The sequence below is a fragment of the Hordeum vulgare genome, chromosome 5H (assembly GCF_904849725.1).
Source record: "Hordeum vulgare subsp. vulgare chromosome 5H, MorexV3_pseudomolecules_assembly, whole genome shotgun sequence".
Lineage (NCBI taxonomy): Eukaryota > Viridiplantae > Streptophyta > Magnoliopsida > Poales > Poaceae > Hordeum > Hordeum vulgare.
In genome coordinates, this window is record NC_058522.1 from 378288087 (window position 1) to 378305368 (window position 17282).

Sequence of the window (17282 nt, forward strand, 5' to 3'; positions counted from 1 at the left end):
CATCAGCCTGGGTACCATTCCAGCGCTCTCCGGGGGCTGGGAGCCCCAGCTTGTGCATGTTAGTTGATACACCCCAGCGCGAGGAACCATGGTGGCCAGCAGCAGGAGATTGAGCCATATTGTCTGCAGCTGTGGGGGACTGACCGCAAGAGCTATGACCCATAGTCGCCGCAATTGCAGGCACAACCTCGATGCCATGCCCCGAGCGGCTCGAGGATGGACGGTGCACAGAACCAGTGGGGATTGCAGTAGAGGTGCTTGCAGACGCAGCCTGGCGCGGAGCTGGGGGAGGGCTTGGGGAGGTGCACCATCTCCCTTCCCTATTAGAGGAACGGCTTGGAGCTCGGTTGCGAGTGGCCGCACGCCCCCAGCGCTCAACATGGCGCCCACCCCGACGCGGCGCCGGGTCGAAACGGGCGGTGTCGCGGCATTGAGCTTGGCCAACAACAAACTGCCACAGGGAGCGACGCTTCCCAGCGCGGCAACGACGTTGCCGGCCCTGCCCTTCATCATCGGCGTCATCATCACGGCGCCGAGGAAGGCGCGAGGAGCCAACATCGAGGGGGCGTCGAGGCGGCACAACACGCCCGTCCATGGTGCCGATCTGCACATTGTAAGTGAAGATGCGCGGGTGCTCTGCCGTGCAGGAGGAGTCGGAGGCGACCGGGGAGTAGTCCTTGGCCAGGACCAGGTGAATGAGTACCCCAGTCATCGGTCCCTTTCGCCCCTCTTCCGCTGGCACACCATCCGACAACTGATGCCGGTTGCGGCCGTCTCCGGCCCGCTCAACAATGGTGAGATTAGCCGCCTTGGGGATGAAGTATGGGTTCTCCGTTTAGACCCAGACGAAGAAGGCAGTGACATTTTGAAGGCGCTCGGTTTGTCGCTCCATCCGGTCGAAGATGCAAGAGCTGCCCAACAGCTTCTTGATCACATCCAGCCTCCAAGCGTGAAACTTGATCCCGGAGATGGCAAGTCGGCAGTTGAACCGGAGGCTGCGGATGGTGCCCGCCGGCGTCCGGTCCCACTGCTCAAGCTGGAGACGGATACCATCAACACGGATGTAGCCACGCTCGAGGGCCAGATCACGCTGATAAGGCTCCGCGAAGCGGATCAGGTAGTCTTCGGGGTGCGCATAGACCACCTGGATGGATTCCCGTGGGATGTCGAGCGCCTCCTCGAGTGCCTTGGCGACAAGGGAGGTGTTGAGGTCGACCCTGGCGTCAGGTGCAGCGGCCGTCAGCACCGTGCGACGCAAATGGTAGGCATCCGCTTCCATCTCCGGGGTGCTCACCACAACACAGGATGAGCGCTCCCGCCGGCGGGAGGCAAGGCCAGGGGTGTACTCCATCGGGCCTGATCTCACACGCAACGCAGGCCAGGCGGCCGGGTTCACTTGCGGTGGGTGAGGAGGTTGGAGATGCCTGCAGGCAGGAGGTGGTGGCTGAGAAGGGAGGCTGTTAGTGCAGGAGCGCGTGAGGTGGCCTGTTTGTTTGCATCGGATGCAACGGAGGGGATCTCGGCAGGAAGCAAGGCGATGGCGCTTTGAAAGGCATCGGAAGCAACGGGGTGTTGCTGCAGAGCCACGAGATCAGAACGGGGAGCGCGTCGTTGCAGATGCAGATCTCCGGAAGAGGAAGCCTTCATCGCCCTCATCTCCTTCCTGAAAAGAACCAGGTTCCATTCCAGCGCTGGATCGACACGGGCTTCGTCGGTATTAAAGTGCTGGGCATTAACACGAGGGGTAGAGTGTGGCGTCGAGTCTTCACATGAAACCACAATAATGGACTGCATCCTCGGGCGCGGAGGCGCGCCGGACGAGGACTGCGCCGCCCAGCCCTCGGGTGCCACGACCAGAGAGCGCAGTCTGGGCCGAGGAGGAGGGGGGCACAGGCCGCTGCAGAGGGCAGCGCTGCCGAAAGCTGGGAAGGGGAGGATACAGCTGCAGGCGGCGGGATCCGGCATTGAATCACCCCGGAGATCCATCCGGCAAGGGGATCCTTGCTGCGGCGGCATTCACTCGTAGGCAGGACGAAACAGACGAGAGACAGGCCGGCGGGGAAACCAACAGCTGCAGGAGCGAGGCAGGGCCGGCGGGAGAACGATAGTTTGAGCTGGTAAGTGGGATCTGGGCTCCGGCCGCCCGTGAGGGCAGCGGAGGGAGGGGGAAGGTGGACTCGATGCATTTTTGCTTAGTTCGGCCGCTGCTGGTGCGGGACGGATTCGTCAGATCTAGGGGAAATAACACACTTCCAAATATTCACCTGCTCCTCACTGATATAAATCAAACCTGCTTTGTGGTCCATATGTATCTCCTCTTGGCTTTCGTTGGCAGAAGCACTAGAAAGTCACAACCCGGGCTGCATGTGAGGTCATGTCACCAGTGTCGGTGTTCGTGTATGGCTTGCATGCATCATGCATGACTTGTCCGCAAGAGCAATATCATCCTCCGAGCACAAGATTGGAAAGGCCATCAGGTAAGTAAGCCGACAGGGACACGAGGTTTACTAATTCAGACTACACATCCAGTGGTTCCTTTCTCGCTGCTTGCAATTATTACACAATGCGCAGTTCTTTCTCTGGTATACAGCTGTAGCCACAGGCCAAATGCCTGAAAAAAGCATGCCATGTGGCATCTCTTTCTACATTTGCACTGTGTGCGTGTATGTAGTCGTGAGATCATGGCACCAGCTGGGAGCCTGGCGCTATACTACAACATGAGCTGGGCCTGGGGTTGCCATTTGCCAGGATTTGGGAGCAGGAGACACTATGGGCTCGTAGCATGAAGCCATCATGTCCTTCCTCCTCCCCTTGTCTGCCACACAGACAGACAGACAAACAAAACGCTTTGAAGCTTGATCAGCTGGTTGCTTTGCTCGACTGATTGACTGATTCATCGCACCGTGGCCACGCACGCACACGTGTGGACGTTACGTGCGCGCGCACGCACGCACGCATGCTCAATTATCCCGCTGGTTAGCTCAGCTGCCCAATACCAAATCCCTTTGAAAACAACGAGCTGATGCGGGCACGAAAGCGATGCTCGCCCTGCCTGCCTGCTCGCTTACTCGCTCAACGGGTCTGGCTTGGAGCTCTTTTCTTTCTTCCCGTCCGGATAAAGTTGCATGATTACCGTCTTTATATTAAGAGAGATTAAACAAAACTGGACTTGCCATGCCCTACTTGACAATTCTGTAATACTCCTATAGCTTTGGTCCTGATCCTCCGTCTGAGGATCAGCAAGCAACCCGTGCGTTCAAAGTCCAAAAGTATGTGCTGAATCTGAACAGGAGCGTAACCACCTTTGACAGCAGAAAAGCCAACAAACGAACGAAAACTTGCTGGTGGAAAGGTAACGAAAGGAAAGGAAAGGAAAGGAAAGGAGGGTGTTTCAGGTATGAACGAACACACACACCAGAACCCCTCTTTTGACATAAAAGATCCTTGCAAGACTTCAGCATGCATCAGGGTCTTTGAAAGATGAGAAATAGATATAGTCTTACAAAACAATAGGAAGCTTCCATCTAGAGTATCATATGCCAAGCTCTACACAAGAGATGAGGGAAAATGTAACACTATGGGGGTGTTTGTTTCCAGAGACTTTTTGATGTAGGGACTAAAAAAGTCTCATATGAAACAAACGGGAGGGACTTTTAGGGATTAGAAGAGGGTATTTGAGACTATTTGAAGAAGTCCCTATGAGAGGGTCTTTTTTGCGACTTTTTGACACTTTTTCCAACAATGCCCCTATTTTTAGCATGTCATTTAATAACTACTACTACACTACTAAAGGTAACATGGTCTTTTTACATGTTATTTAATGATCTCTAGTCCCTATTTAGTTTCTGAAAACAAACGGATAGGGATTAGGGACTTTTAAGTTGGGACTAAAAAAATTCAAGACTTGTGAAACAAACAGGGCCTATGATTCAGGCCTTATCTCCTCCTGCTCTTCAGTTTGTCCACAACCACCTGCTGGAAAAGCAGTCTGCCATGTCCGCTACATTCGTCTGTCAGCTGACAGAATTCGAGGGAATTTAGTACCCCAGAGTCGCAGAACTGAACAACGCCTTTTATTTTCCGTTGCCCAGCTTCGTCACCAGGGCAATCATTCAGCAAGCAGACAAATCAAGACCTGGCAAAGTACTACGTACCTCCATGATTCAGGTGGTGGTACTACCGCCCACAAGATCTAGGGACTAGATTTTTCAACGCCCTGAGCCGGCATTCCTGTGGTAACTGACATCACCACCATCGGCTATAGATGTTTTTGTTTTGTCAAGGAAAGACGACAATGCCGCCCGGTCAAGTACAGATTAGAAAAAATCAGATAATGACATGCCAAAGACGCAACATCTTCTGGATTTCTCTTTTTGTTCAATACTGCCTGCAAAGTGTCAATCATAAACTGACAGCAACAATGACGGTCAATTCTTCTCCCACATGATGGATTCTGCTAGGTAAAAGAGAGTGCAGGTAAGTACTAGTACTAGAAAAACCATAGGCTTTACTGCATTAGTAACAAGATTGATGCTGAAACAAGCTCTTCTCTCCAGCCAAAGAGAACAGACACTTCTTTTTCTGCAAATGAAAGCTACCATCACGGGACAGTACTCCCTCTTCATACTTTGGACGATTATATACAGAGAGTGGAACCACAAAATTACAGCCTGCCCCCGGTGAATTGGAGGGCGCTACCTTTTTTTGACTAAGCTAAAATGATCGAGTTATCTCGCTGTTCTATCCCTCTGGAGGATGAAAAAAGAAACAAGAAACAAGAAACAGAAAACATTACGAAGATGATTTCTCCGCCGATTCATCTATGGTGGAGGAGTTGATCGAGAAGCCGTCCAGGAAGTCGCTGTCGGAGTCGAGCTGCAGCTCTTTGAACATCGCCATGACCTGGATCATGGTAGGCCTTCTGACCGGCCGATCGTCCAGGCACTCGGAGGCGATCTTCAGGTACTGATCGAGCTCGGCCTCCCCGGATTTCGTGTCGGTCAGCGTGGGATCAAAGATCTCGCCGCCCCTGTTGTCCTTGAGCATCTGCTTCACCCAGCCGACCAGGTTGTTGTCGCCGAACTCGGTCGGGTCGATCGGCTTCTTCCCGGTGAGGAGCTCCAGGAGCACGACTCCATAGCTGTAGACGTCGCCTTTGGTGGTGCACCTGAAGCTCTGGTAGTACTCCGGCGGAACGTACCCTGGCGTGCCCGCGAGCGTGCTCACGCTCAGATGCGTGTCCAGCGCGTTCATCAGCCTCGCCATCCCGAAGTCCGACACCCGGGCGTCGAGGTTGTTGTCCAGGAGCACGTTGCTCGACTTCATGTCCCGGTGGATGATGTGGGGGATGCAGCTGTGGTGGAGGAAGGCCAGGCCCCTCGCCGAGCCGATGGCGATCTTCTTCCTCGCCGCCCAGTCAAGCTTCACGATGGCCTTGTCGTCATTGTCATGGAGCACGACGTCCAAGCTGCCGTGCTTCATGTACTCGTACACGAGGAGCCGCTCGTCGCCGACCTTGCAGTAGCCCAGCAGCGGGACGAGGTTGCGGTGCTTGATCTTGCCGATGGTCTCCATCTCCGCCGTGAACTCCCTGTCGCCCTGGCCCGTGTAATGGATGAGCTTCTTGATGGCCACGACGCTGCCATCCTTGAGCCTGGCCTTGTAAACCTCGCCGAAACCCCCTGAGCCCACGAGGGTCTCGGCGCTGAAGCCATTGGTGGCCTCGAGGAGGTGCGCGAAGGTGAGCTTCCTCAGCGGCTTCTCGAATGTTGCCACGTTGATGCTCAGTGGCTCCTCCACACCTGACAGCTTCCAGCTCGTCGTGCCGGACGTCGGCAGGCTCTCGATGTACCCGGTTCTGATCTCCTCCGTCTTCTGGCTCTTCCACAGCTTGCAGAGCGTGACCAACAGCAGGATGAGTATGAGCACGGAGAGCGCCACTCCGACGAGAATGCTCGCCCCGATCACCTTCCTCCTCCCATCATGTGAAGTTCCTCCCCCGTTGCCCCCTCCGGGAGTGTGCCCGCAAGGCGGCAGAGGAATGCCACACAGAGCAGAGTTGTTCTCGTACCGGGACGGCGCGAAGGTGGTGAGCTGGCCGGACGACGGGATCGGACCGGTGAGGTTGTTGTTGGAGACGTCCAAGTCGGCCAGGAAATGCATGGCACCAAAACCTGAGGGTATGCCGCCAACCAAGTGGTTGTTGGACAGGTCAAGCGCGCCCATTAGTTGCAGCCCTGACAATGCCTCCGGTATCTTGCCGCTGAGCTCATTGTGGCCCAAGTTGAGGACGATGAGGTACGCCATGCTCCCGAGGCTGTCCGGTATTTCGCCGGTGAGGCGGTTGTACGAGAGGTCGAGGAAGATCATGCTGCCATTGCTGGTGAATGTGTACACGGTGGTGCCCATGTAAATCCGGGTGGTTGGGCACATGCGCACTGCGGGGGTGAACCCGGCCAGGCGCTCTGGCCGGATGCCAAAGAACTCGAAGAGCAGGCCGGCGCCGGGGCAGATGTTGCCGGCCTCGTTGCGGAGGAAGGCAAACTCCTTCCCCGACACGATCCCCTCCGGAACGAGCCCCGCCTGGGCTGCCAGCTCCGAGGGTATCGTGCCGGTGAAGCCGTTGCTGTTGAGGTCGAGCCATATGAGATTGTTGCACTTGCCAAGCTCTACCGGCACGTGGCCCGAGAGCAGGTTCTTGTTGAGCTGAAGGATGGCGAGCTTCTGGAGCTTGGAGAAGCCCGGCGGCACGCCCCCGGTGAGACGGTTGGCCGACAGCGACACCCAGATGAGGTTCACGCAGCTTGTGATGGACGCCGGGATGCCTCCGGTGAAGTTGTTGTAGCTTATCACCAGTGTCGCCAGCGCGGTGCCATTGGAACATAGGATGTCCGGTATGGCGCCGGAGAGGCCATTCGCCCACATGACCAGATCGGCCAGCTTCGGCAGGGTGATTACTTCTGGCGGGATCTGGCCAACCAGCAAGTTGAAGCTCAGATCAATGGACTCCAGGTTTGCACAGTTGCCGAGCGACGTCGGCACGGTGCCGCTGAGGTGGTTGTTTGGGAGGAACAGCTTCCTCAGTGAAGGCAGTGACGAGCACAGGTCCGGCATGAGCTCTCCGTCGAGCTCGTTGGACCCGAGGTCGATCACCTCCAGCAGTGGGCACCCCGCCGCGAGCGCAGGCAGAGGGTTGGCGCCGGTGATGTTGTTGAATGCCAGCCGCAGCACGCGGAGCGAGGAGATGGTGCTGACGACAGTGGCCACAAAGTCACCGGCGAGCTGGTTCCCTCTGAGGTCGAGCACCTCGAGGGAGCTGCACTTCGCAAAGCTCGCCGGCAAGCCGCCGACCAGCCGGTTGCTCGACAGGTCCAGTTCGACGATTCTGCCGCACAGCTGGCTCAGCTCCCCCGGTATCGTCCCGGCGAACTCGTTGCCGGCCAATGCCAGTCTCTTGATAGAAGAGAGTTCGGTGAGGAAGGTCGGTATTGAGCCGGAGAGAAGCTTGTTCGCTGACATGTCGAGCGTCTCTAGGCGGCGGCAGTTGGCGAGACCCGGCGGCAATCCGGTGCTGCTTAGGCCATTGTTGGACCAATCCAGCACCGTCAGGTTGCCGCACCCGCCGAAATTGTACCCGGAGACATCGCCGGTGAAGTTGTTTCCGGCGATGCTCAGGTGCGTCAGGTTGGCCGGCGCGGTCGCCATGAAACCGGCGGGGAGCGCGCCTGACATCTGGTTCCACGATACGTCGAGCGTGGTGACCACGCTGCACGACGCCAGCTCCGGCAGCCGTCCCGTGAAGAGGTTGGCGGAGAGGTTGAGGTACCGCAGGCCATGGCAACCGGCGAAGGAGTAGTTGAGCAGGCCGGCGTCCGCCAGGTGGTTGCGCGACAGGTCGAGCGATCGCAGGGACGACGTGAACGGGAACCCGCCGCCGGCGAGGGCGTTCCTCGACAGGTTCAGGGACCGCAGCGCGCCGCAGGACGCCAGGAACGCCGGGGGCAGCGTCCCGTTGAAGGCGTTCGACGATATGTCCACCTCCACGAGCGCGCACGACGACGACGGCGGCGGCGCGTGCGAGAGGTTGCCGTAGAAGGCATTGCCGCGCAGGTCGAGACGCTGCAGCGCCGGGAGCGCGAAGAGCGCGCCGAACCGAAGGTCGCCGGCGAGGTCCATGCCGCTGAGGTTGACGGCGACGACCCGGCCGTCGAGCGGCGGCGCGCACAAGACGCCGGTCCACGAGCAGGGCGCCGTGGAGTTTGCGGCGGCCCCGGACGCCCAGCTCGTGAGAGCGCCGCGCGGGTCGTCCACCACGGACGCGCGCCTGAAGGCGAGCAGCGCCGCCGCCTCGCCGGCTTCGGCAATGGCGGGCGCCAGCAGCCGGAGCAGCACGAGCAAGAAGAAGAAGAAGGCCGCCGTGAAGGGCGGGGAGGACGACATGGCTTCGAGTCCTCCGGGTCAATTTGCAGCCGTCGATTCTTGCAAGGAGGAAAACGGAGATGCCGGCGGCGGCGGTGGCCGTTGTGTGCTTTCGAGATGTTGGGTGGGCTTCACATGTCGATGGAGAAGATTTGGGTCGCGATATCCCTGCAAATTCGCCGGAATTTGAGCTCATCGGCTACGGAAACAAACTCCACACCCAAATTGGCAGCACAATTTGCTCGTGCACATACGAAGAACAGAAAAAGAGAAGGCAAGGAATCTTGGTAGGGGAAAGCACGCAAGAACAACCGGAGCAAATGCAAAATTCCTTGGCCAAATTCAACACACTAAACCCCCAAAACCCAAAACGTGATAGAACCCATGAAACGAATCCTAGTACTAAGAAACAAGCTCCAATTCGGACGCGAAACACAAACATGTTGCAAGCAACCCGGCCAAAAAAAAAAGTCCAATTTCAAGCTTCAAACCACCAAAAACCCAGCCAAAACATTGGCTGCAACGAAGCCAAGAAGCAGCATAATAAAAGGGAAGATTAGGAGAGCCGCGCACCTTGGCCAGGAGCAGAAGTACGGCGCCTGAAGCAGAAACCTCATCAAGAAAGAAAGAAAGAAACGGAGGAAGAAATCCCACAGGCTGAGAAGAGGTGGTTTGGAGCAGAATCTAGCGGCCGCGGGAATCGCAGGCCAGGACAAGGGAAGAAGATTAGACGAGGGAGAAGCAGAAGCAGAAGCAGAGGAAGCACACACAGGCCTACGCTTGGCTATTTAAGTAGGGGAGATGTAGAGAGAGAGAGAGACGGAGCTCCGCTCCGGCGCGGAGGCAGGCTACTACCCAACCGCCATTAGTTTAGCAGCCTCCACGGGGCTTGTTTGCTTGCGACGGCAATTTCGCCCGAAAAGAAGGGGGGCGCCGAGTTGTTTATTCGCGCCGCGGGAGAAGGGGGCGCGTTTCCAAGGGTGAGTAAATATTAATCGGCCTCGCCGAGGGGCTGCATGGAAATACGTAGCAGTTTGGGTGCTCGAAATGCTCACTTTTATTTTCTCTTCTTTATTTCTTTCCCACCCACGGGGGGTGTGGGGGTCTCGGCTCAGCGTCCGAGCGAGCGAGTCGGGTCAAAGTTGGGATTTGATTCCCCCGAGCGAGCGAGCCCGGCTTTTGGGCATCATCTCCTGCTCCCAAGCACGTTGGGGCACCAGGGGTTCCGAATCTGTGGCGGCATTTTGGAGGGGAAAAGAATCCTGCGTTTCTGAATGGAACTTTTACTGGTGCTTCTCCATGTATCGGCCTCTTTGATTCGGTAGAAATTGTAACGTTTTTTGTAGGATCAGAGTTCCTAGGGACTTTTGCTACGTTGTTGCCTTATTTGTACATTGGATCCCTCGATGTATTACTTTTGGGATGCTTTGTACTTCTTGTGAATTCTTATGTTCGAATTATTATCGCAAAAATCAAAATCTTATATGGACTTTTTTTGTACGAATTCTTTGCACTACGTTTTACAGGGAATACAATCATGTAGTCAATTTATCTGTTTTTCTTTGGGTGCAACTAAATGAACTTTAATGCAAACAAAATCTGCTAGCGTTGGATTTAACATTGCAATTTTGGCTTCTTCTTTTTTGCATTTTTCAAATCTAGGGAATCAAAAGGATAGGGACGGTTCTTTTCGCAGCTTAAACAGTAAGCCGCCCCTTTTCTAGCTTTTCCCACAGGGGCTTCTAAACCAATTATGAAATAATTAATTTAGAAGTCTCAACAAACTTAGAAGAGAGCTTATTTTTTAAATTGGTTTCACATAAATTTTTATGTCTAGTTTCATGAGAATTTCTATGCCTGGAAACAATAATTCCTATATCTGGTGGGATGCCTCAGCGTGCCGCAGAATGCTTAGGAGACATTATGTTCTTCTCCCGTTGTCTCTCAGTTCCTACGTTGATGCTCTAGAGTATGGATATGCGGCGATCATGGAGGGCCTTTCCCAAGCGTCACAATGCTCACCGCTTCCCGTTACCATGGACTTGGACTAGCTCGAGGCGGAGAAGTCCATCTTTTGTGAGTGTGGATAGTTTTCATCACATAATGCTAGTCGAAGAGGTGAAGTTTATGTTTCAAGAGGGAAGGAAGATACGTGTTGCACATCAGTCGAATTCAGAACATTGTTAGTCATTTCCTTGCTAATTATGGTAGGTTTGAGCCATGTACGACGGATTTTGTCCGATCCCCCATCTATGTAAAGATGATTACCACATGATGGAGTAATGTAACTTTTTTTCATGCAAAATAAATGACAAGAATTCCAGCGTTCACTCAAACCTATTTTGTATGCTCGTTTGAGTAAACCATTTCCATAATGAATAGAAATATCCTTATCCTACGATCATATAAGCATGGTATAGTAACTATAAGTTTTCCAAAACAACATATAAATGATCTATAGATACATGTGAAATTTGGTAAGAAAATAATATATTATCTAAGCCGAGAAATAATATCAAACTAAGTTATTGGGAGTCAAGATATATTGTGTTGCAACATTGTGATGTAATGATGATTTTTAAGTTAGAAAAAATGCATCCATGGATGATCGTACTAATTTACTAAAATCCACAAGTGCATGTTCCTATCCATATTGTACACTATATAATACCCCGCGCCTAACCGCATAAATAAGTTGCAATGTATTGGTTTTGATGAGGTTTGATTGTCTAGAATTTGAACATGAGAATGAAGACTAAGAAGACATATGACTTATTGTATTTTATTGTTATATGGTTGTAGAATATTTATAGAATATGAGTAGTTTTCTCAAGCATGTTGATAAAAATAACAGTACTGGGGGCGATGAAGTGGTATGTATGCATGCATGTTGAGAGAAATAGAAGTAGTGTGGTTGATGAGGTGAGATGTCTTCATATTGAGATAAATAGAAGTAACATGGATCAACTACTTAAGTATGTGGGATATACAAAATTCTTCGCACTTTTGGAACTTATAACTATAGTATGAGTCCAAGTCACTGCTTAGGTCTACCTTGAGTGGGGGGTGACCAGTAGGGTGTAACCTTTGGTTTGTCATTACCTCTTAGACCAATGTTCCTGGAGAGGAAGGAGAATGGTACCCATGTGTTAGGACTCAAAGGCGTGGTATTAGAACATAACAGTACCTAAAGCATGGATTTCAGCACTTTGCAGGGGGCATGATGTGTACTACACAACTTTATTCTTGTAAACTCTATTGGGCCTTAAAGCGCACAATTTTGTAGGACAGTAGAAATTTTCCCACAAATGAATGACCTAACATTTATTAATTTGTGGACGGTGTAGGATGAAGATGGTCTCTCTCAAACAACACTAAAATCAAATACAAGAAATCTCTTGCGTTCCCAACACACCCAATACAAATGGAAATTGTATAGGTGGACTAGTTCGGCGAAGAGATGGTGATGCAAGTGTAGTATGCATAGTAGATATAGGTTTTTGTAATATGAAAATATAAAAATAGCAAGGTAAAAAATAGTAAAATTGATCATAAACGGTATTGTAGTGCTCAGAAATAAGGCCTAGGGTTCATACTTTCACTAGTACAATCTCTCAACAATGCTAACATAATAGAATCATATGATCATCCCTCAACGTGCGATAAAGAACCACTCCAAAGATCATATCTACCTTCGAACATAAAATGAAATTGTTGTAGATAGAAAAACCACCTCAAAGTTATTCTTTTTGATCAATCTATTGAGCCATTCCCATAAGTGTCACAAACAGCCCTAGAGTACGTACTAGAATAACAACCATGATGCATATCAATCAACCTTAATGTCACCTAGATACTCCAATGTCACCTCAAGTATTTATGGGTCAATTATTCGACATGCATAAAACAATTTCAGATTCATCATATTTAATCCAACACAAAGAATTTCAAAGAGTACCCTGAGATTTCTATCGAAGAAAGTAGGAGAAGAACGTGTATCAACCCATATGCATAGATCACCCCATAACTACTAGGGAAAAGCTTATAGGTAGAATCTGAGCAGCATTGTCGGTTGTGAGCCCGGCGCTACTACCAATTAGTAGTAGGGCGGGTGGGGACAAGCGCTACAGGTATCATGTTAGCAGTAGCGTCCGTCATCAAACAAGCGCTACTACTAATCGGTCCGACCGTGACCCGCAGGGGAGACCTATAGTAGTAGTGTTCCTCAAGAAGAAACGCTACTGCTAAAGCCATAGTAGTAGCACCCTTTTCTGACCCGCGCTACTGCTAAGAAGGGCGTGGACTTGTCGTCTTCACCCGCACACTCCCCTCACTCTCTCCCTCTCCCCCTCCTTACTCCCGCCCTCTCCACTCTACAGCGTCACCGCCGCTGGTGGCCTCAATGCGACCCCGCTCCGCGCACGCCCCTCACTCCCTTCCTCTCCCCCTCCTTACTCCCTCCCTCTCCACTCTGCGCCACTGCCGCCGCCCCTCACTCTTTCCCTCTCCCCCTTCTGACTCCCTTCCTCTCTATTCTGCACCATCGCTGTCGTCGGTGCCCTCAACGCGACACCGCTCCGTGCACGCTCCTCGCTCCCTCCCTCCTCACTCCCGTGCGCCGTCGTAGGTCCTCCCAACACGACCTCAACAATCTTGACCCTGGACCTGACCCCGACACCGACCCCGTCCTCTGCTTCTCCTCCGGTCATCTCCTTTGCACGTTGGCCGCCTCCTTCTCTCGTGAGATATCCCCGCACCTCCTCCGTCCGTTTGATTTCTAGTGTTTGGGTGGATTACTAGGGTTCTTGCTAGGACATTGCTAGGGTTCTTGCTAGGTGAAATTGTTTGTGATACTAGATGATGCCCCGAACGTTGTTGCCAGAATATTCGCAATATATATATTGTGTTTTATTATTGTATATTTTCTTGAGGAGGTTTCATACTTGCATGTTGAGAGAAATACTTTAGTGGGGGCTAGCTATTTAGGTATAGAAGATTAGATAGTTAATAAAAAATGAGTCAAAAATGAGTTTAAGATATTAAGCATTTCTGAAATAGCAAAACTGAGTCAAATATGAGTCCGAAAAATGGTTTGTATGCCCAAATTCAAATGAGATGCTTGATGTACAAATGATAATAAGAAAGTAAAACATTAAACGATAAAAAATGTTCTCAAATGAATTTGTCTCGACGTCGATGATGCCCGGCCCGCATCCTCGTCGTCGAGTGGTCGGCGACTTCCTTGAGAGGCACCATGTCCGAGACTGGGCTCCACCGGGCTGGCACTAGGAGGTGTTACCTTCCGAGGGCGCACCTTGGTGAGGAATCCGAGTCTCTTCTTCGACCCGGAGCTTATTTGGTGGCGGTCGCGTGGAACCCTATCGGTGCGGAGGGAGACGGCCCCCACAGAGGTGGTACGTCGATGTGTCAGGGAGGAGCATGAGCATGTCCATCGCTACATGGCTGCGTTGGATGCCAAGTTCTCCAATACCCGGCGGGTTCTTCAGGGATATCACCCGAGCTATGATCCTCTGATGATTCCTTATCTTTGGGTGTCCACCGCCTGTAGCGTGAGACGTCAACTAGATCTGTATTAGTGATATCATATGATAATATTCAAGATGTATTATTGATAATATTTGATGATGCATTAACTGGATTATTTGTGATGATGTATTAGTTTTATTATATGATAATATTCGAGATGTATTAGTGATAATATTAACTGGATTATTCGAGATGATGTATTAGTTTTATTATATGATAATATGCGGTATTGAATTAGGTCTATTTGGGGATGTGTATATGTTATTCCATGGAACACCTCCTAGTGCCTATGTTTTGCCGAAATGTTGATTCATTTCTGTTCCAGCAAATTTCACGCGCTCAATTTGTAATAATGGTCTTGCCGAATTTTTGAATCATGAACACAGGAAATGTCTGACGACGATAGGATCCCTGAGTGTGATTACTGCGGCGATGATCTGAGATTGTGTGACAGGTGGCCTCACCTGTGAGACGGCAGGTTCTTCACCATCAAGCTTGACGAGACCTTTGATGTTTGTACGGTACGCAACGATGACGAGACGGCAATTGGGAAGCTCTTTGCAAGTCATATGGATTTCAGGAGGATATGGAAATAACCTCCGATCTTCGTTGTGAAGATCATATTGAAGGTAACATCGACATTTGGGTGGATGTCGATATGCTTCCTCTTTTACCTCCATGTGAGTTTGTCAACCATATTTGTCGAGTAATTTGCATTGTATATTTAAAAAATAGTTGATGTTCATCCATACTAAATTTGTTAATTTATTATTTACATCTTATTTCAGTTCTTTGAGTCAAATATGGAAATTAATTGACATGACACACTCACTTATGGATCACATCTAATTTGGGAGTGGAAGCATGTTCTTATCCACTTTGTTCTTAGTGTCCTTGTTGGTAGGGACAACTTCCTGTATAATTTGAGAACTGGCCCAAATTATACATTTTACATGCCACTAGTTCATAGGTTGAGGGCGGATGACATTCGCCGAAATATCTTGGTAAGAGTTGCTAATTAAGTACACTACTATTGCGTAAATGGTGTTGATTACATTGTTAACTAGGCTACTATTATGTTCTTCAATAGAAACTGCCAATGATGTTGTGCCTGTGTTGATGCATGGCAAAGGTTATATGACAATTAAAAGCCCACTCAGGGCTTAGTTCGATTCTCCATACTCGACTGACGGTAAATCAAAAGGACGGATCCAAATTGAAGCATGGAGACAAATAAATAAGGATCGCAAGCCACAAGTTGGAGACCGTTGGATCTCTCTGCTTCATCAGAGAGACATAGGTGTTATTTTTTTTCTAACATTTTACCTAGGAGAGAGGACAAGGTCCTATCAGAGAGAAGTTTTTCTGGTTTATATTAACTTGGCATGATCGATTAGGATCATGATTATTATGATGTTTTTCTATTTTAGGAGATTTTAACTTAGTATGATTAAGATGAATATGAGTTGTTAAATGAGTAAGATGATGATGAGTTATATGTCATATATTTGATTAAAGTGGATGGATGCAAGTGACCAAGTTGAAATAGAGGAAAATATGATGTTGCGATTGGCAACATCATATTTTCTTCTAATTCAACATGATCACTTGTATCCATCCACTTTAATCTAAATGTAGTTGCTCGCACAATAATTATTGATGTTGTATATTAATATGTGTAACCGTGTATAAATACAACATATATATAAGAAGAAATATGTGTGTTTACCACTGGCGTGGGTTAGAAAAGCACGCTACTAATAACTCGGTTAGCAGTAGCGCTCACTAAGAGGCTCTACTGCTAAACTTTAGTTGTAGTGCTAGGTAAACGACGCTACTGCTAAAAGTTAGTTGTAGCACTGTAGCACTAGCGTGGGCACCGCGCTACTGATAGTTCAAAAACCTGCGCTACTGCTAGGGTTTTCCCTAGTAGTGCATCATCATCTCGGGAATCCGCAAGTTGAGTACCAAAACATATATCATGTGAATCAATAGAACACCCCATTGTCACCATGGGTATTCATATGCAAGACATACATCAAGTGATATCAAATCCAATATTCAATCCGACATAACAAAATCTCAAAGGGAAATATTCAATTCATCACATCAAGATAGCAAGGGACAAACACCATATGATCCAACTATAATAAAAAAATGTGATACATCAAGATCGTGCCATACAAAAAAATGAGATAGAGAGATCAAACACATAGCTACTGGTACATGCCCTCAGTCCCGAGGGTGAACTACTCCCTCCTCGTCATGAAGACCTTCAGGATGATGAAGACGACCTCCCGTGATGACTGTCCCTCCAGAACAGTGCCGAAATAGTGCTCTGGATGACATTTCTTCGGTAGAGAGGCTTGCGGCGGCAGAGCACAAGTTCTCTATTTATTTTTGAGGGTTTCTATATTTATAGGATTTTGAACATTGGAATCACACTAACGGAGCCATGGGGTGGTCCTAAGATATCATGGCGCGCCCTAGGGGGTGGCCATGTCCTGATGGGTTGGGGGGCATGTGGTGGACTCCCTCTGGTGGTTCTTCGCTCCAGTATTTCTTATTTGTTCCAAAACAAAACGTCAAAAAGTTTCAGCTGATTCCAAGAACTTTTATTTTCGCACAAAAACAATAGCACGATAATTCAGTTGAAAACATCGTTAGTCCAGGTTACTTCCAATTAAATCATATAAAGTGCGTAAAATCATATAAAAATATTATAAACATGGGTAAATATGGCATGAATACTTCACAAATTATTGATACATTGGAGACGTATCAGCATCCCCGAGCTTAATTCCTACTCGTCCTTGAGTAAGTAAATGATAAAAGAAGTAATTTATGAAGTGTGAATGCTAGTATAGTATAAACGCTTGATCAATGACATTTCCAATCACTTTTTCTAGCATCATAAACAACAAATCTTTTCTCATAAAACTTCTCATGATAAAGTAGCAATTAATTCACATATTATGGTTCAAACAATGCATTCTCTTCAAACTTAACAACCTATGTTCTTAGTCATCAAACAATTTTAAAGCATCTTATATTCAGCAAAGTCTAAGTAAGAGCTCCACATACTCAATTATCATATAGTCTTCCATGATTGCTAATACTCAAAGCATATTTTTAGAACAAACAACATCCATCGAACACATAGAAAGATAGGTCTTAATGTTTCGCCTCCCAACGCACTTATCATAATGATAATTGTCAACAATAATGAATCATGATCGAATATGTTTGACTCGATATATATGCATGGATCTTTCCCCACCACATGATGCTCGCCAACTAATAGATTGAGGTTGGAA

The 17282-nt window shown here is 49.4% G+C and overlaps 1 protein-coding gene across 1 annotated transcript; it reads right to left on the reverse strand.

Annotated features, from left to right (window-relative positions):
* Nucleotides 1–4487: 4487 nt before the first annotated feature.
* Nucleotides 4488–9341, reverse strand: LOC123398266 (brassinosteroid LRR receptor kinase BRL1-like). The gene is made up of 2 exons (XM_045092754.1): nt 8992–9341; nt 4488–8586 (listed from the first exon to the last, which is right to left on the reverse strand). The coding sequence occupies exon 2, from the start codon at nt 8437–8439 to the stop codon at nt 4792–4794; it is 3648 nt and encodes a 1215-aa protein (XP_044948689.1). The 5' UTR covers nt 8440–8586; nt 8992–9341; the 3' UTR covers nt 4488–4791.
* Nucleotides 9342–17282: the final 7941 nt, after the last annotated feature.

What these genes read in the sequence shown, in the direction of transcription:
- LOC123398266 (XM_045092754.1), bottom strand. Translation starts at nt 8,439, where the DNA reads ATGTCGTCCTCCCCGCCCTTCACGGCGGCCTTCTTCTTCTTCTTGCTC.